The sequence below is a fragment of the Rhinolophus ferrumequinum genome, chromosome 10 (assembly GCF_004115265.2).
Source record: "Rhinolophus ferrumequinum isolate MPI-CBG mRhiFer1 chromosome 10, mRhiFer1_v1.p, whole genome shotgun sequence".
Lineage (NCBI taxonomy): Eukaryota > Metazoa > Chordata > Mammalia > Chiroptera > Rhinolophidae > Rhinolophus > Rhinolophus ferrumequinum.
The window spans coordinates 13,286,324-13,306,889 of NC_046293.1; the positions used below are offsets into that span (position 1 = coordinate 13,286,324).

Below are 20,566 nucleotides of genomic sequence, written 5' to 3' on the forward strand. Positions count from 1 at the left end.
CAAATGTCCATTACCTTCCTTATACCTCTGTGGAGGGAAGTGACTGTCAGATACAGTTCTCATCTCCTCACCTCCCTTCTCAGAATCCCTCCTGGTTCCTCACTGTTTATAGGAGGAAGTCCTGCCACCTTGGCGAGTCTCGCAACCTCCTTCTAGTCCAGTTTACTGCTGCCTCCAACACCTCTTCAGAATAAGATCTCACTTTCTTTTCTCTCATTTCCTGCCCCGCCCCCACACCATGGCATATATTCTGTTCCTTTAGTGTATAGCTCTCTTCCCTAGCATTCATTTGATATTTATAGACCTGCTGAAATGTGAAGTTATTGAACCTTACTGCAACTCAGTTTCCTCATCTATAAAATGGGCAGAGGTAAGGCTAATCTTGCCTCAAGGGGTATTGTGAGGACTGACTTAGTTAATACATATACAGTAGGTACAGCAGAGCCCGCCACATACTATGTGTTAATCAAAATTTCTTTTATCTAAGAAGATATCACCCTAGATGAAAGGAGTAAATAATAATTCCTGCCATTTATGGATAAACCTGCTATGCACCAGTGATTGTGTGTGGCACTTACATAAGTTAGTACACTAGTCATTGAAACAGTTCCATGAAGCAGGATTATTATTTATTTACAGCTGAGGAAACTAAGGCCTGGAGCATGTGAACTGCAGAGCCAGTACCAACTGAGGGCTGCCTGAGTTGACACTGGCCACACGGCTCTCTGGACCAAGATCCGGAACACATAGGTTTCAGACCCAACTCTGTTCAGTTCCACAAGCATTTATTGAACACTTACTATATGCCATGCCCTGAGCTAGGCCCTGGACACTTAGTGCAGATGGAGGCGATACCTCAAATGAGTCTTGAAGCATGAACTGGTGGAGGCAGCCAGATGATGGAGTAGAGGGGAGACACTGTTCCAGGAAGAAGGCAAAGCATGTGCAAAGACACTGAGGCACTGCCTTGCAAATCCACTGCAAATGTGCTTATGACTCCAGACAAGTCCACTGGTCCCTCTAGGCCTCGGTTGTATCATTTCCTACATAAAGCATGTTTGACAGGCCTACTCCTAGATCAGTCTTGAGTTTAAGTTCCATTTCCAAGGATGGAACAGTCCATTTAAAAATAATCCTTTTAATGTTACCTAAACTGCCCCTTAAGCCCAGAGATTCTGGGTGCGCCCCACCCCAATTCCCTGACTCAGGGGTAGGAGTGTTCCTAGGCTGGACTGGCCCACTCCAGGCCCAAGAAGAGAGCCTTTTCCACATAGGCTGGTTGGCAGGTGCTGAGGTTGGACCCCCAAACTCGAGGAGAGGTGGTGTGGTGTGATGGCTGCAGAAGAGCTTTAAATATGACTTAGTTGAACTTGAAGGACTAAGTGGAGCACGGCCAGAAAGTGACTATAGTCACTTTTTAAAGGCTATTCAGTTTTACAGATCAACCATGGATATGGTCCTTGTTTTGTGAAACAACCAAGCAAAACGTATATACACAGAAAGCCAAGATTGGAAGGAAATGCCCCAGATGGTCTCAGTGCTTATTCCTGGATGCACAGACTATGGGTGATTAAAAATTTCTTTTTTATTGTGTGTATGTTTTTTTTTTAATTTACCACATTTTAATTAGTAAGTGTGTTAGTTTTAAATCCTGGAAACATTCATGAAGATTATTAAAAAAAATTCTAGGGATTAGGGATGAGGCTTTCAAATATTATGATTTCTTTAAAACCATAGTCCATCAATAATAGCAAAATAGCCTCGTGAATACAAGCACAGACCAGGGCGTGACTCCAAGAGTTCAAACACTAGTTCTGCAATGTTAGCTGTATGACCTTGGATAAGTTAATCAACCTCAACTAATATAACTGAAAAAATAAGTTTCATGAAACATACTTTACCTCATGTAAACTACTCTGATTAAAGGAAAATTCAATTCTAGTTCATTTTTTTAAAAATGCAGGTCATAGTCCATAAGATCAGGGGTCAGCAAAATTTTTCCGGAAAGGGCCCAATAGTATTTTCAGCTTTGTGGGCCATTTGACATCTGTTACAACGAATCAAAAGTGCAAAAGCAGCCACAAACAATATGTAAACAAATGAGTGTGGCTCTGTTCCAATAAAACTTTATAAAAACAGGCAGTGGGCCAGATTTGGCCTGTGGGGGCATATAGTTTGCCAATCTCAGCACTGTACTGATTTAATGGCCCATTTAATGAGCTGTAACCTACAGTTTGAAAAATATTGGGATTAGAGTTGTTTTTACCCTGGCCAAGTGAAATAAATTGCAGCAATGCTCAAGGTACGAATGGATCATGTTTTAAAACTTTGTTAGCTGAATCATTTAGAACCACTTAGAACCCCTTAGAACCACTTGGAACCACTTATATGGTGGTTGAGATGCCAGGCCAGCCCCAAAAGCCCACATACAACCCCGCATAAAAAAGGTCTAACATATATATGGTCCTCTCCCTCTAGCGTGTCCCCATTCTTCAGTTGACTCTGAATTTCTCCAGTACTCACTAGCATTGGGCTGGGCATTTTAGAAGACTTCTGTGCCAGATGTGATCACTGTCCTTAGGAAGATGAGGGAGGGTAATTTTTCCTCTGGGTAAAGGTTTCTGTATCCTTGCTTAGGATGCCAGTAACAGCTATTGAGGTTCCCAGGGTGTTAGCCCAAGGGGTCCTTATGCTGGGGAGTATTTTGTTTCTCAACTGTGGTGTGTAAACCAATCAGTTGTGAGATGTATGGGTAATAATGGTCAAAAATACTGATTTGTGTAAATGATCCACTTGTGTGTTATTTATAAAAAACAAAAAGAACAAAGAAAAAGCAAAGTAGAAGAGTGTAGTGGAATTTCATCAACTTTTTTAGCTGCCTAGAACCACTGGGAACCTTACTATATTTGTAGAATTTCCCATACTATTAGTCCATGATTCAACAAGATAGACTGTCACCTTCCCAGACTCCCTTGCAGCTATGGTGCAGGCATGTGCCCTGGGCTCCAAGCACCTGGTGTGACGTAGATGAAACATGGAACTGACAAGGGTGATAGCAGAGACAGACAGCTTTCAGAGGTAACAGTAACAGAGGTCCTGCTTGGAGTGTCCAATGCCAGCATCAGTGGTAAGCGGGTCAAGTGTCTGTGCCCAGCCCTGGAAGCTGTGAAGTCTCTGCTGGAGCAGTCCTGGGGTGCAACTTGGGCACTGTTCCAGCTTGTGTAGCCTCGAGTCTGGTGTCCAAAAGAAGTCTTCTTAAGCTCAACTAAACATTTAGACTCATGGGACTCCCATAGGTCACACTGGCCCAGCAGGACATCATCAGATGTTCCTTTTAGTGGGAGTCCTAACAGCAATTCACCCAGAGCTATCTTCTGCCCAGAGGACAGGTGCATGGAGATGAGATTCACTTGGGTGGTTGTGGAAACTTCCCTGGTTTCTGAACCCCAATATCTCCTGTAACAACTTCATAAAAATAGTTCCCAAGGTCCCTGCAATGACATAAGCGTCAATGAATTTAAGGAAGCCCACAGCTCTGGATATTTGTGAAGTATTTATAGTACCACCAAGTTAGATCTAATTTGCCAATCTACGGTCATTTTGACCATAAGCAATGTTGCTTAGCAACACAGTTGATACTGCAATTTTTAGAGGTTTCCAGGGGAACAGAGCTAGAGAATTAACCCAAGGACATATTCTCATGCAGAAGGGGAAAGGATTTGGTAACCTCTGCCTCCACTAGACCTTCCCGGGGTTTTCTTTCTGCTTTAAGCGGTCACAGTACATTCAACTTTTACAACTAAGATTCCTACTAGGTGTGCTGCTTGTATCAAGGGTAACTCCACTCTCTTGGATTCTGATACATTCCTTCACAGGAAAGAATGAGGGAGTTATAACTATAATGCTGGAAATTTTGTGGAACCTTGGGTATGTCCATTGGAGTGTATTAAAATTTGAATATCATTTGTCACATATGCCACAGATGAAAAAGCATTAAGAACTGATGTGTTGGGGTGATCTTTCAGTAGGGTGAATGTCTTGGAAGATGTATTTGGATACCACTAACTTCTAATGTCTGTTGTATTTGTTTTATTAACTCTATTTCTTCAAGTATAAATTCTTCCATTTGTTAAGATTATTTCGTTGCTCCCATTAGTTTTCCTCGAATAGTTGATTGGTGATTGTACACCTGTGTTCGCAGTTGAGATTCCCCTGGTAGACAGTGTGCTACATCTGTTTGTACAGCGACGGTTACAAAAGAAGTAAGAGCAGCCACTGCCGAAGTATAAATTCTGGTTTGTTTCCAGTGAGATTGGAGAGAGTTGAACTACCTCGTTGTCTAGTCTTCTAGGTGAAGCTGATCACTGTTCCTCTCAGGATACCTCAGGAACAAAATACTTCTACTCAACCTACTGTTTTTTCATTTTGTGGTAACAAATTACCAAAATCATCCATGGCAAACACATCTAAGGATCACTTGAGATTTCCAGGAATGATACAGGGGAAGAAAATCTTATCACAGTCTTAAGATGATTCCATTTCAAAACAGCAGCCTCCTGGGACCCCTACCATTAAAATTAAGGTGTTTACTTTTGTTATTATTATTTGGAAAATTAACGTTGCCTAATCATAACCTTACAAAATAAGTTTACTTAAGTTTTTTTTTTTGTTTTTAAATAAAAACATCAGAGGTACTTGAAAAATTTCAGAAGCTCAAAAAATAGTAACCAAAGTTCTGGAAAAACTTAAATTACAGAAATTTCACATTGGCACTGAGCTGCTTCAAAATCCCACAGTGAAACATGAAACTCTCCAAAACAAATGCAACAACTCTAACGCTGTGCCCACATGAGAGAAGAAAATGGTTCGTGTAGGCCTAGTTCCAAATACTCCCACCAAGAAAGGCTCTTCTGACAAGTAGAAATGGTTTCAGACACAAAACAATCCATGTTTCAGTCAACAACTATTTCCCAGGCTTTCTGCTGGGCATGAACAAAAGCAAATGATATTCATCCCCTGTTCCTGCAGAGCTTATATCGTCTAGTGGAAAACCATGGGCACCATGGCCCTACTTGACTTTGCCAGAAGAGAAATAGAGAGTCAAGGACATGTTGTTTGATCTGGGGGGTTCAAAAAAAAAGAGACAGAAAGAGAGAGAGACCAACAACTCCCAACTCGTGTTCTACCTCCCACTGGAAATTTCTTGTTTCAAGATTTTGGTAGGGAGTTGGTGTAAACACTTGACTGAGAAAGTTAAAGGCTCTCTGTTCTCTGAAGCCCTCCCATGTGTGTTTTCAGATGCTAAACGCCAATGCCTAGTCCATCGGGGAACAGGAAGAAATAGCTTTTGTCTAGAAGAATTCACATACAGGCTTCTGTAGGGACTATGATGACAGATTTTAGAGCAACAGAAAAATGTGTAATATCAGCTACTGTTTGGGGGGTGGGGAGGAGGGCCGTGGCACTGGATATCTCAGCTATAATATCTAATTCATTGATTATGCCAGTCCTGCAAGGCTGGTCTGGTTCTCATTCTATGGTTGAAGAAAAGAAGTTCAAAGAAGTGAAACGACTTGTTCAAGGTCTCAGAGCTAGAAGAAGCAGAGCTGGGATCCAAATCCAGAGGTCTATCTGACTCCCAAATCCATACTCTTTCCAGAGGATCAACGTGAACAGAATTCTAAAAACGACAAGTTCCACATGGTGTTTTGTGTGATTGCCTAAAAATTCAACCAAAAAGGAATGGTAAGACCAAGATAAATGACTCCAACAAATTCTGGGACACGTTCTTTTTACTCTGCTCTCCCTTGTAGTTCGTGACTCTTTAAAACTTGTCCAAGAACCACCTCAGGAATGATGTAGATGCCTGATCCCTGCACTGTACACCTGAAGCTGAACAATAATGAACGTCAACTACAATTTTATATATATATAAAATGCTGTACTTCACTTCTTGTAAGAATGTAATGGCTGTGTGCGATGTCAGAGGGGTAGTGGATGCGGGGAGGTGGGTTATCACTGTGTGAGGGACATAAATGATAAATGTCTAACTATTACATTGTTTTGTACACCTGAAACTAATAAAAAAAATTTATAATCCAAAAAATAAATAAATAAAACTCGTCCAAGAGAATTTGGAATTCTTAGATGGTCTTCCTAGACGTAGCCATTCCAACTACACCCTGAATTCTGAAATAGATTCCAGAAGGGAAGAGGGAAACTGCATATTAGAAAATGTAAGAGCAACTGTGCAATTGTGTTGAGCAGGGGGCAGGGAATACGTCACGTGGTGAGGTTTACATTTGAGAAATTTGAGTCTGGTGGCCGTGAGGAGGATGGAGCTGGTCAGAGGACACTCAGCCTCCCCTCCAGGGAGACCATTTAGAAATCAAATGGATAATGGAAGTAAGAGGGAACGAGGTCCTGAGTCACGCAGTTGCAGCAGTCTGGGGAGAAAGGGCTAGAGACATGAGAGATGCCACAGGTGTAGCATCAATGACCAGTTAGCCATAGGAGGCAGTGAGGGAGACGGAAAAGTGTGGGGCTAGTCCCCGTTTTCTGACTGGGGTGACCCGATCGATGGTGACACCATTTGTAGAGACTGGGGAGAAAGGAGGAATGGTCGGTTTGGAAAAGATGATGGCTTTCGTTTTGAGGTGGTTGTGAGTACTGTACATTGAAATGGTCCGTAGGCAGCTGGATCAATGGATCTGTTCATTCTTTCGTTCCACAAATATCTGCTGACTTCCCACTATGCACCAGATACTGAACTTGGCATTAGGTGTGTGGCGATGACCAAAACAGATGTATTCTCTGCCCTCATGAAGCTTACAGGCAATAAACAAAACAAACACAGAAATAACACGTATAATTATAAATTGTGGTACGTGTTAGGCAGAAAAGAATAAATGCGCTAAGAAGAACCAGACTGAGTATGAGCCGTGACAGTGGAAACCAGAAGGATGAGGTGGATGAGAAGGTTCTGGAGTTCAGAGGAGGCGATGGCTGGCTGGAGATGGAGAGGGGTCATCTGCTTCAGGAGTTGAAGGCAAGATGAGAGGGGTGAGTCAGAGAAACTGCTATTGTACAGGCTGTGGGGGAGGGGCTGAGAACCTAGACACCACACTGGCCAATGGTTTCCATTCTTTCAACACAGGATTAACACTCTTGGAAAGCAAAGTTTTGGTGTGTCTGACTGCTGTTATTTTCTGCCCAGGGACCATGGAAATTTTGCCACCTCTCATCCTGGGTATGTTTTTCATACGAAAACAGGCGTAGGGCACCCTCTGATTTGGCCTGGATTGCAGGAGATCTGAGTAATCCTCTGACTAAGTGAACTCCAGACGGGACTGAAATACTAATGCTAACTTGGGATATTTAAAAAGAAAAAGAAAGAAAAGGCACCTTCTGTCTAGCCCAGGCTCCGTCCTCTTTCCTTAACTGAAAAGCCAAGAGATGTGGTTTTATAAAGGAGCCCAATTAAGCCCTAATCCATCCTGGCAGAAACAGAGCGTCCAATGAGAATTGCAAAACCACTTGGAACCATTTAACAGAGAAAGGAAAATGCATTTGAGCCCAAATGGAGAGTTGTTCAGCTACATGCAGATAATATCTACAATAATAAATTCACTGCAACGATAAAAGTGAACATTTATTGAGAACTTACTGTGTGCTGGGCATTATTTACCTCATCTAATCCTCAAACAGCCCTATGAAGGAATTACTTTTTAGTAGTCCTATAATGCAGATGAGGAAACTGAGGCACTTTCCCAAGGCCCCCGGGCTTTTATTGGAAGAGCTTGGACTTGCACCGGAAGTCTGGGTCACAGAGCCTGCCCCCTTACCCACTGCTTTGATAAACGGGGATCAGTGCTGCAGGAGTTGGAGTAAAGAGGCCTGTGTGGAGGAGGGGGCTGATTTGTGAGACACTGTGGGCAGATGAGCTCTGTGGACTTGCTCCCAGAGGGAGAGGGGATGCCTCCAGGCAGCCTTTCCTCCTCAGGGTGGTTCCTGAGGCCCTGCCTCTGAGGGACTGAAACCATCCTCAGAGAATCCTGCGGTTTTCCGGATAGAAGGGAATCTGGGAACCACTTAGGTCAGCTGCTGGTTTACAGACGGGGACACTGAGGCACAGGGAAGCAGAGGGACAGCACCAAGGAGCAGCAGAAGCCGGGTCAGAGGGACCTTCGTCTCCTAGGAAGCTCTCCCTTCCATCTCTCCTGTTTTTCCTTTCCCTTGAGAATGCTACTTCCCCTAGCAAGCCAGTCTCCCGCCTACCTGAGAGGTCCATTCTGGCTGAGCAGGTGGGTATGGTCCAACGTCCCCACCACAGCCCCAGGCCTCAGGGCAGCCAGGATGACAAGACAAGACACCTCCCACCCAAGGAGCTGGCATTCCCCCAAAGCTGCCTTTACAAGGAAACCACCCTGCACTACAGAGGCCCTCATGCCTCCAGAATTTGCTGACCTGCTCTTCTGACCCAGGCCATTTTTACCGTGAACTGGACTAGCCCTAAGCAATACCATTTCAAAGACCGTACCAGGGTCTCAGATACCCTCTAAGGGCACCAAGTACCTTTCCGGACTCCTCTAGCGAATTTCTGGGACCTGGCAGTTCTGATGCCAGCTTCTCTCCCCTCCCCAACTTTGTGCTGCCCCGGAGGCAGTACCCACCCTCCCATGACAAGGCAGTGTTGGCCACGGAGCAACTCCTTTTGTAGGCCATCCAAAGCAAAGGTAAGTCTTACCTTTCCACCTGGAGGTTGACTTTGGAAGGCTCCACGTTGGGATTTTCCCACTCCATTTGCGGGCAGTGCATGAAATAGCAAAGGGTGTAGAGGGCCTCGGGCTCCCAGTAGAGCGCCCCCTGCTTGTGGTGCAGGGGGGTGCCGTTGCCATGGTGCTTGGCATTGAGGGGCTGCAGGTGATGCATTGCTCGGGACACCAGGTCACCTGCGGACAGAAGTAAGATTTCAGATCCTCCAGGCAGCAAAGACTTACAGAGAGATGTGCTTGAAGATCTCTGAGAAATCCTGTTCTATAGATAAGGAAACGGACGCTCAAGGTCGCAAGATTAGTGAGAGGCAGAGACAAGACTCCAAGCCCCATCTATCTGACGCTAATGCTTTTGCTCTTCACTCCACACCGATCTAACGCAGCCATGGCCTGCTCCAAGTCCATCCTGAGGCAATTTGGCATTATGCAGCCAAGGTGTTAACGAATGTTCTTTCCCCTTGATTCAGTAATTCCATTTCTGGGACTCAGTCCCAATGTTAGAATCCAAAATGCAGCAAAATCTTTATGCACGAGGATTTTCACCCAAACCTTATTTACAGGATCCAAAATTTGACAAAGAAACAAATGTTTAAAAATAAGAGCATGGTAAAATCAACTCTGGTACATCCACATGATAAAAACTAATGACTGCATAAGTTCATTAAGAATGTTTACATAGAGGTGCAGTAGCATGAAAAAAAAATCCTTATGTTAAAATGGTAAGTGGGGAAAAAAGTGAAATTTAAAATTGCACAGTGTGATTAGGATTATGTTATTAAAAACTATGCACTGAATAAATACCAGAAAAAAGTACCAAAATGTTGACCAAGGATTTCTCTGCCTCGTGGGATTATGGGTGATACTCCCTTCCATTTTTTTCTGTAGTTTCTAAATTTTGAATTATGGTACGTGCTACTTGGTATTATCAGAATAATAAGCTTACCTAGGTGGCCTGTTTATGTTCTTGTACTTTCCTTTGGGGTCAGGTTGGAGGGCATTCACCTTTCCATCTGTTTTTCTTGAGAGTTCCCAAAAAAGCAGCTCAAAACAAGAAAAATCAAAACGGAATGGAAAAGAGAAGCGGGTCTGTGTTTAGGGTTCTTGTACCACCCCCCATTCCATTCTCCAAGACACTGGGAAGCCTTTTTCCTCTGGCTAATCATCTCCTCTGAGCATCATTCAGCTCGCCCTGTACTTCCAGCTTCCCTGCTTTTGTTCTTGTTGGTTTCTCACCGTAGAGTGCCCTTTCCTTCACTCTCCCAACTAATGAAGACCTTCAAAGCTGTGATCAAATGCCACTTCTTCCACGGAGCCCTCCAGAATGGCCCCAGTCAGAATCAATCTCCCCTTCCCCTGTGTACCTGGCAACCCCTGCTAAGAAAGTCTAACACATTGCTTGTTTAATTCTGCCGTGTTTCCCAGTTAATTGTCCCCATGTCTGCTTCCCCTACTGAACTCAAGGGCAGAGACGATGAGACTCATTCATCGTCCTGTTCCTGAAGGAGCAGTGTAGTGCAGTGGTTAGGAATGTGCTCTCTGGACTCAGACTGCTACATCAGCATCCTCTTCTTCTTCCTCTTCCCTCCTCTTCCTCCTTTTTCCCCTCCTCCTCCTCCACCACCACCAGCATTATCAGCCCAGTCCCTGAATCAGAGGTCCCAGGGGTGTTTCTGAGCAGGGCTGGCCATGGGGGATGAAACTGGCCCAGGGATTCTGCAATCACTGGCTCCATTTTAAACCCCACTCTATATAAGTGCTATCTGCTGCTTTACCTGTCAGCGTCATGAACCCAACACAACATATCGCTTGTAACCCCAAATAACAAATCGCTGGTAACTAGCTGCCCTGAGTTTGGGCAGCTGGAGTTTGGCTCTAGGCACCTACTTGAGAATCCATGTATAAACCAGGTCTCCGAAATGTCAGCCATTCGGGAGTCACCATTGTGACTTCTTTCATATCTGTGTGCCACAGGTACAATTTATTTATTTAATAATTTTCTTTAAATTGGCTCATTCTTTCACACACATAAATTCATTTTAAAAGGAAACCTCCTATCAGTGCCATAAATGGAAAACCAGTATTTTTCTAGTACGCATAAAAAATTCATAGCAATTAAAAACTGAAAGTGTTTTGTGTGTATCACCTACCATCATCTCCAGGGCCACCCTTTGGGAAATGGGGCTCTAACCTGCCAGACGCAGGCTCTGATCAGTGCAGCTCCCACTAAGCCGTCCTCCTGCGTGCCAGATGTGACTGCCCTGGGACAAAGGGCCACACATTCCGATGGGGCAGGGGGTGGGGGGACTCCTTCTGCCCAAGCTTGTGCTTAGACAGCACTTTCACTTCCTTCCCTTCTCTTCGTTTCATCCGTGGTCACCTACCACTTACTGCAGCACGTTTTCAAAACCTCCCACAACTCTGGGACTAGAGGCAGTTTCAAACGAGAAGAGAGGCCTCCCCTTGTCCGAGCAATAAGGGCTGTTTTGTTTTCTTTTGTTTCTGTTGGCACCGAGGAGAGACAACCCAGAAATGCTTTTTACACACAGTTGTAAATTAACGGACCCAGTTTGACTGCCTCATTGAGTGGGAGCAACAAGTTCATGGTTTCGTGTGAAAAGACAACAGGAAGAGGTCTTTTTCAATGAGGCCCTTAGTTTTTTTCCCCTTACATGACAGAAAGCAATTACTATAATTAATGACTGACCAATGGGGGGTTAATTGGGAGCTTGGGGGGCAAGACTGGGATGTCAGACAGAAGAGTCGAGACAAGATGTGAGGACATGCAGAAAAGAAACACCAGCGCCTCTCCTTTTCCCGCGCCTCTATGGAAGAGACTGGGTGGGCCCCATTCTCCCAGACCGAGGCACTGGTTCAGGAAGGAGACCTGGACCGCCCGCCACACCCACCAGACTGTAAGTCAGCTGTGAAGTTCGGTGCATCACTACGCAAATTTCCAGGGCTCATGGTTAAAGAATCACCAGCCTGCGTCAGTTTGAGGACCCTTATGGTATCCTGATTAAGCTTCTCATTCAAATATTTTAGACATACAGAGGTTCAGATCCAGTTCTCTGAGTTAAAAATTCAGTTCAATAGAGTATTTAATATTTGACTGGCGTTTCGTGAAGAGTTCCGCTGACCTGCAGCATTTTCTGCTGCTTTTGTTTCAGACTAGTTCACTGTGGGTCATTCATTTATTCATTTGACATTCAATGGGTATTTCCCAAGCTATGGGCGATGTGTTAGGTGCTAAGAAGGCACAGCTGAATTGGACCCAGCATATCAAAGAGGAGAAAGGAAAAATTAGGCTTGAATGATGACTCTGTCACTTACTAGCGATGTGTGGCCTTGGGCCAGACATTTATCCTTCCAAATCTCAGTTTTCTTATCTGTGAAATGGGAATAATAATATCTTTAATGTATTTAAATCACTTGGCATAGGTGCTCCAGAAATAGTGGATGTGTTTTCACCCCAAGCTGTAACAGGCTGGACAGAGATGGCTCTGGACGTCACCACTGATCAAGGCAGTTCTATATTTTAATATGATGGCCACAGGGAGAAGCCTCAGCCTGCAGGGGTGCGCACCTATCTAGGTGCCTGGAAAGGGACTTGCTAACTAACCTTTGTGAATTTTCACATCTCCAATTTAGTTTTAAGGAGAGCATCCACAATGCGTCCTGCAGAGAAAAGTGCAAATCCTCAGCTGGAAGGAACACAGATCTGACCAACACCCCAATCTTACAGAGGGGCCTCTCGTTCCCCCCTGCAACACGTAGAAACATGTGCTGGGCTTCCCCCAGGAGGAGTCTAGTCCAGTGGTGAGGCATGAAAGCTCTGCCTTGTTACCTGGATTCAATCTCCAGCCCTGAATTCAGCTCACAGGTATGGCTGATCTTAGAGAAATTGTTTATCCTCGTCTCACCTCACTCCCATATCAATGTAGATAGTAATGGTGACATTGGAAATAATTCACATAGATTTTTCATAGTTCCCTAGTTCAATAACATCACTTACTGCTGTTATTATTATTGCCTATTAATAAGGCCATGGTCAGGGCTGCGCCCTCGAGCCTGGACAGTCTGATTCAAGAAGAGCAGGGATGCCTGGGCACAAATTCTTTCCACCTCACCTTTGCTGGAAAAACAGTGGATCGTAAAATCCACACTGGCAGAGTAACCTTTGAATATGAATAATAGCTCTCTATGTACACAGAGAGAGCAAGGCTGTGTTGATTCAGACCACAGAGCAAGCCAATCTAACTTACAATCAGATCAGAAAAGAAGGCAATTGTATTACCTCAGTCACCCACTCAACAGGCTTCCTCGCTTTTGTTCTATGGGGCTCACTTCATGAATGTACAAAACCCGTTCATAATTAGCAGCACCCATTTGTGTGCCAGCAATTCATAGGCAAAAGTCAACACTCAACCACAATGACAGCATTTGATTTGCAGAGTAAATTGTCCTTAGAAACAATTTATGCGGCAAGCCGTTCCTACAGACTGCCTGCTTAGGTGAAGCGCAGATTTGTTTAGCAAATCCTTTCTTGGAAGAGAGCTCCGGAATTAAGCAGGGCCCCGCCCAGGGAGGGGCCATGAGGATAGCCCAGGACAAACCTTTAAGAACCCAGGGGACAGTGTGTGTGGACCAGCTGGAGTGGGGGCCTCTTCCCAGGTTATGCCTTGCAGACATGACCCAGAACTGTAGCCACCTCCTGCATTTCCCCTGGGGTCCCGGGCATGTCTTGGCATTTCCTACAGTGATATTCTCCCAGGGGGCTGCTTGGACCCTTTATATCTGAATGGGCGGGGGTGGGGGAGCTGTTAAAATGCAGACGTTTCCTTATCCCGTGCCAATTGTAGATATCTCAAAATATCCTTCACACACATCACCATCTCAAAATAATGAGGTCACCAGAGCTGCTGCTAGATTTTGTTACCGTGCTAAGAAAAAAAGCATAGAATTACTATACCACAGTTGAGATGAAAATTGTAGTGTAATTGCTTTCTTTTGTAAACCTATGCACTTTATTGTATGTATTTAAAAACATTCCCAGGCAGGGTCCATAGGCTTTACCAGATTGCCAGAGGGGTCCATGGCACCACCCCAAAGTTGAAGAAAATCGACTGACTGGTAACTGGAAGACCTGGTGACTTGGAAGCATCGTGTGACTTCAGGGGTTTAATGAGAATGGAAATGCAATTTCCAAACTTGGGTGCCAGGAAAGTGGCTCTAGTGTGACCACAAGGCCCCACTACGCCTTCAATCAGCTACTACTTCCCTTTCCAGAGGTGCCATATGCTAAAGGGAGGATGGCTGCCTGCCCTGGGTGTACATGTAGTCCCCTTGGGAAGAGGCTCGTGTTCCTGTCTAGATCCAGAAGTCTTTTATAGTTCAGGATTTTCTAGAATCGCACACCAACTCATCCTTGAGGACAATCTAGCATTTCTGAGACCAATGATCCAGTCCCATCAGGAACGAACACACAGCTAAGTCATTTAACATTCAACGGGGTCATAAGGAAACACAGCTTTACTTCTCCTCCGAGAGCACAGCCCTAAATTAGGGGTGCACAAGCATGACAAATCGTTACCCAAACTTGAGGCACCCCCAATCTTCTTCATAATCCCTCCCTTCTCTCTGCCTCCCCCTCCTCTCTCTGTCTCTCTCTCTCTCCATATACATATATAAAATTTCCTGAGGCCCCATTATGTCCCAGTATTCTTGGTGCTGGCGTTACATTAATGAACGAAACGAACATCTCTACCCTTCGTGAAACTATATTCTAGTAGGGAGAGAGAGATAATTTTTTAAAAAAATAAATGAGTCAAATATAGGGTGTAATTAGGGGGGAAGGGAAGCAACTGTGCTAACGGTTATCAGGTTTCTTGTTGGGGTGATGAAAACGTTCTAAAACTGATTGTGGCTATCACTGCACAGCTCAGTAAATATATTAAAAACCACCGAATTGTATACTTTAAATAGGGGAACTGTATATCAATTATACCCCAGTGATGCTGCTACTAGAAAACAAAATATGTATCGAGTATGTCTTAGGATAACTGCTAGGGGGAAAGGTAAAGCAGTGAAGGAAGTAAGGGTCCTCAGGGCGTTATAATGTTAAATAGGGTGGTCAGGGAAAGCCTCACTGAGAAGGTAACATTTGGATGAGACTTGAAGGTAATGAGGGACCAGGCGCTGTGGACATCCGAAAGAAGCGTGGTCCAGGAGGAGGGAACATAAGTGCAAAGGTCCTGAGGTATGCCTGCTATGCTCAAGGACCAACAAGGGGCCAGAGTGGCTGCAGTTTAGTGGGTCGCAGGCGAGAGTAGAAAGAGAAGATGTCTGAGGGATACGGGCTGGGGGGTCCAGAAGCAATTCTGAGGACTGGGGGTCAGGTGGGGAGCCAGTGGAGGATTCTGAACAGAGGAGAGATGTGATCTGACATATGCTTTAAATGGATCCCCTTGTGAAAATCAGGTGAGCAGCCACCATTTACAGAGGATTTCCTGTGTGCCAGGTACCATGCCAAACTCCTTTATGGGCAGTAGCTCATCGAATCACCACAACTCCACTCTAAGCAAGGGAGTATTATTTTTTCCATGTTATAGAAAAGGAAAGTGAGACTCAGAGAGTTTATGAACTTGACCTCCATCAGTGGCAGGGCCAGCACATTTACCAGGCCTGCCTGACTCCAGAGCCCTCCCCTGGGCACTGTTTTGTGCACACAGCAGGTGCTCAATAAGAGGTGTCAGCTGGCTGGTGACAAAGCACTGCCCTGAGGGCAGGGGCAACTTGGGCACAGAGAGGGCTGGAAAACCAGCATCCACTTACTCAGTTCTGCGATGCTGCCCACGCGGGTGGCCAGTAAGGACTGCTCGATGGTTCTCAACTCCGACTGGCTGAACATGGGCAGTTCTCCCGGCTTGTTTGACCTCTGCGGGTCTCTGTGAAGATTCAGACTGTCCGGCAGGCACAGCACTCCTGCAGTCAGTGGGGAGAGACAAGGAAAGGAAACCAGATCGTTATGTTTCAGTGAACTGAAGGAGGGGTACGAAACCTTGCACAACCTTCCACCACACCAGAGTGCGTACCCTAGAGCCAAGCTGACACCCAAGGCTCCGGACTCCTTTTGGAAATGAAGTCTAGCTATTGTAGAAGGTTTCCAAGGTCCTGGCCTGCTGATTTGAACAAACATGTGGGCATTGGTCTGTACGCACACATTTCCAAAGGACATAGAAACTTTTCCTCGGCCCGCAGGATTCTGTCCGCTCAGCGATGCCTCCTGAGAAGCCGGTGGTCAGCGTCCCTCTCCCTCCCAGAGGCAGCTGGTGTCCGTAAGAGCCCTGGGGAAAGGTCTCTGATGGCAGTCTCTTCTGAGGGCTTGGTTTATTTGCCCAACACGTCTATCTCTGGGTGGCTGGGCTGTTATCTATTGGACAAGGCCAAGGCTTTCTCTGTAGAGCTCAGTGTCAGGTGGTAAAGAGTCCCCATGGACTTGTGTAACTTGTATGCAGCATACCCAGGGGAAACCCTGGAATCCAATTATTCTCTTCCTTTTCTTTCCACTCCACGAACATTTAGCGAGAGCCTGAGCACTTACTCTGGTAGGTAATTCAGAAATAGTCACTATTCCCTTCACCACCCCAACCTCCAGAGGCAGAATGTGCTTCCTAGCTCCTTGACTTTGGTCTTGACTACTGACTTACTCTGGCCAAAGGAATATTAATGGACACAGTGGAACCGAAGGCCCGAAAAGCACTTGCACAGTTGAATGAACTCTCTTGTGTCTCTGTCATCATCATGAGAAAAAACATACCCTGGCTAGCCTGTTGGTCTAAGGAGGGTGAAAGATACACAGAGCAAACGCAGTACCAACCTGCAACCGAGAGCTGCCCCACAAAAACAAATGCTAATTTGGCATGCCATTGAGATAGAAGGGTTGTTTGTTACTCAGCATTACTATGGTGATAACTGACAGCTCCACCTACCAAGAGTCAATCACTGAAGACACAATGAACAAAGCAGGCCTTGTGCTGTGTTAGGGGCTGAGAAAACAGTTAGCCAATACACATACTGCCTGCCCTCAGTGGACTCACATTTTAAGCGAAGAAGACAGACTGCTACACACAGAACTACAAAGCCATATGAAAAATGCTCTCTGGTAGGAGAACAGGAGGAAAGAGGAGATGCCTTTGCGGGCACCTGCACAATGAATAGTTGTCAATAAGTAGGAAGCACTTATTGAGTGCCTGTTGTATTCCCAACGCTGATAGGCATTTTGGAGTTGCAAAAGAAGCAAAGAAGTGTTCAAGGCGTGTATAAATGAATTGAAGAGACAAGACTGGCGATGGCAAAATAATTCGGGAACAATAGGACAGTATCAATATACAGGTGCTGAATTATTTAAGAAAACTGGCAGGGTGAGGGGAAACGGAGAATGCAATGGTCAGTAGTTCCAGTCCACTCCTCACCCCGCTCGAGCCACAAAAGCTCAACAAAGGTTCCTCCATGGAAGATGTGCGGGTGGCACCTGTCACACACCTTTCCCGGCCTGTGCTGCCTAATTAGTGGCTCCAGCCACACTGAGCCAGTCACTTGTTCCTAAATGTTTCACCTTCACACCTCACAGGATGACGTAATGGGAAAGGTAACTAGAGAAGTGTTTTTTGGATAAACAGTGAGTAAATGGATGAATGGGGCAAATGACCATTCACTTTTAACGTTCCTATAATCAGGAAACTGGTCCAATACGTTTCTTTCTAAGATTGTTCTCTAACCACTGTTTTTCAAATCCTTTTGACTGTGACTTGGAAGAAGAACGTATTTTGTATCATGATCCAGTACACACACCACCACCAGCACCACCACACACTTTTCAGTTTTCCATGAAAAAAACCTTCATGGAAAAGAATGCTGACCCTCACTATCACACAATCTCCCTCCCCGCCCTCCTCTTCCCTCCCTTCCTCTCCTCTCAATAAAAAGTGCTGTCTGCAGCACTAACAGTGATTTAATGGGTCATGAGGGGCAGTTTGAAAAACGCACATGGAACGTAGATATGACCAAAAGGTGATCCCCGCACTTCAGCAACCCTTAGCTTTTCAGCGAGGACAAGACCTTCACAGAAATGCCTATCATCCAAGGCTGGCCTCCTACCTGTCCCCTCTCACGTACCAGCCGAGTCAAGTCATTCTCCTGTTTGTTCACCTGCCGGAACATTTGGTCAGAGGCCAAATCCAGTAGACGTTGCCATGGCAAGAACGTTGGGCCAATCCCTTATCAGACGCTCCGGATGTCCCTGACTCTTTTTCAGAGACTTACTACCCTGGGAGCACTCACTGCAGATGGCACCAGAGGATCACGACCCTGTGTGATAAGGGACCCAAGGTTCCAGGACACGAGTCCCCCCATCTAGGGGGAATGGGATGGTGGTCACGGGGCTTCAGAACAAAGGAGACCTGAGACTGAGCCCTGGATATTGAGGAGGATCAAGTTACCTAATTAATAGTAGAAATGACCCTCACATGTATTCACAGGATTGCTTTCTTGGTGTAGCAAGTGTTCTCATCTCAGACCTGCATCTAAGAAGTTGCCTCCCACACTGGTTGAGGCACAAGCAAACGGGACTTGGGAGTCTGGAACCCAAAGCTTCAGTCCTGGCTCTGCCACTTCCCACGTCCTCTGTTTAACCTTAGGCAGGTCACAGAGCCTCTGTGGACCTCAGTTTCCTCTTCTGTGAAATGGAGGTGATGGTAATGACCTTGTTCCCTCATGGGGTTGAGGCTGCTGGGTGCGGGGGGATGAAATGAAATGATGTATAGCAAAGTATTTTACAAATGCTGAGCAAATACCGTGCTTTCCTGAAAATAAGACCTAGCTGAACGATCAGCACTAATGAGTCATTTTGGAGGAAAAATTAATATAAGACCCGGTCTTATATTATGTTAGATAAGACCCTGTCTTATAGTAAAATAAGACTGGATCTTGTATTAATTTTTCCTCCAAAAGATGCATTAAAGCTGATTGTCTGGCTAGGTCTTAGTTTTGGGGAAACACGGTAGAAGGTTCTCAACATGTTAACTGAGATGAAAATCAGTTAATATGTAGAAACCCAGCTGTAGACTACTTTATGCTTTATCATAAGAATAAACAATTTCCCTCGGGATTATTCCTCCTTTTAGAGGGTTATGAAATCTAAGCGTGAAAATATAATTATTCAAAGAAGCTTTGAAAGCTTGTATAATTGATCTATTATGCAAAGATTATATACCAAAATTTCCTTCCTTCCTTCCTTCCTTCCCCTTTCTCCTCTCTCTCTCTCTCTCTCTCTCAATGGGGCTCTAGAGGAGTATATACATAAACTGGAGTTATTTACTTTTTTATGTAAAAATCAACTAGGTCAATAAGAAGTTCCCAGCATCATATTTTAGTGTCAGATGCAGGCCTGAATTTCGGGCTACTCACCAATTTCCATTATTGGAGCCAAGGACAGCCACAGCCTGGTGATTAAGTCTCCTCAAGTTCAAAAACAGGGAGACCCAAAGTTCAAATGTGATTTTGATTGGACCTAAAGGGAATAATTTCCTTGGACAGCAGGTGATCGTCAACTATGGCCCACGATGGGCTTGAAAGGCTCATGACCTCCCTGAAAGGCGATGCCTTTGGAATGGCTTGTGCATTTGTCAAGGGGGAAGTACATTCCCATTCTCAAAGGGGTCTGCGGGCCCTAAAAGGTGAGAAACCAATACCTTTGAGTGTTCACACTCCCAGCCATCATCACCAGGTCTCTGCTCGGGGACCGACTGGCTGTAGGTGGGACAGAGTGGGCCAGGTATGACCATGGGCCCTGATGGAGCCCTGTGTGCCACCCGAATAAAGACCTTCCCAGATCCCCAGTCAGCCTCCATGCCAGCAGAGGGGTGAACATGTCTACTTCATTGGTTTATTGTGGTGATTAAACAAGACAACATATTAAATATTAAATATATCAAATACTCTGGCCTACAGTAAGTGCCTGCTAAATACCCTGTGCCCACAAACGTACAGTTCTGTTTATTTAATGTCTGGATTCAAACAGTCTTGAGGATCATCTTTCCAAAATATCGTGCAATTGGAGACAGATAACTTTTGGTTAGGTCACTGGGGACATAATATATGAGAACTGCTCCTCTGGGTGGGCCCCTGGGCTGACCACATCTGGCATCTGTCTCCAATGGGGGTACTTGTGCCTCCCTGCTACCTTCCCATTCACACAGGAAAGCCCCTTGGCAAATATAATGCCCTGCCATCCTTTCTCCCTTCTCAGCTTTTCTCTGCATCTCCATTCTGGGGCCTTGATGCTATCTATCCACTAAAAGAAAACCAATAAGAGCCGTCAGCACTCACCCATTCTCCCCTCAGTGATGATGGTGAGAATGGTGATTAAGGAGGAGGCGACTGCTTATACGTTGGCACCCTGGACATGGGCATGGGGTGTGCCTTGTCTGTCTCTGGCTACAAGAGGAGAACAGACAGCCCTAAGCCCCTGCCTGCCAAGTTACACCTTGTTTTCTGCTAAGTTATCCCAGAATTTAAAGTGGAGGGTCCTGGCACCAGTCCCAGCTTTAAGACATGGGAAGGAAGCAGGTGGGGTGCAGCAGACCGGCCCTTGAACGTGCACCGGACAGACCTGGCCAGGTTCAGATTCCTGCCTTGCCATTTCTCAGCTGTGTGGCACGGGGCTTGTGATTTGCTCTTCTGAGCCTTTGTTTCTCCCTCTATAAAATGTTCGATGCTATCTACCTCCTAGCGGG

The 20,566-nt window shown here is 45.3% G+C and overlaps 1 protein-coding gene across 3 annotated transcripts in view; it reads right to left on the bottom strand.

Annotated features, from left to right (window-relative positions):
• The window catches only part of ABTB3 (ankyrin repeat and BTB domain containing 3), a 281,036-nt gene that overhangs the window by 90,546 nt on the left and 169,924 nt on the right, over positions 1 to 20,566 (bottom strand). For all 3 annotated transcript variants that reach the window (XR_004424216.1, XM_033118603.1, XM_033118604.1), the window contains exons 2-3: positions 15,606 to 15,755; positions 8,747 to 8,951 (exon numbers count right to left, since the gene is read on the bottom strand). Coding sequence is in view for 2 of the 3 variants with exons in the window: in XM_033118603.1 (XP_032974494.1) it covers positions 8,747 to 8,951; positions 15,606 to 15,755 (355 nt within the window). In the remaining variant the exon portion in view is untranslated. The remainder of the gene's footprint in view (positions 1 to 8,746; positions 8,952 to 15,605; positions 15,756 to 20,566) is intronic.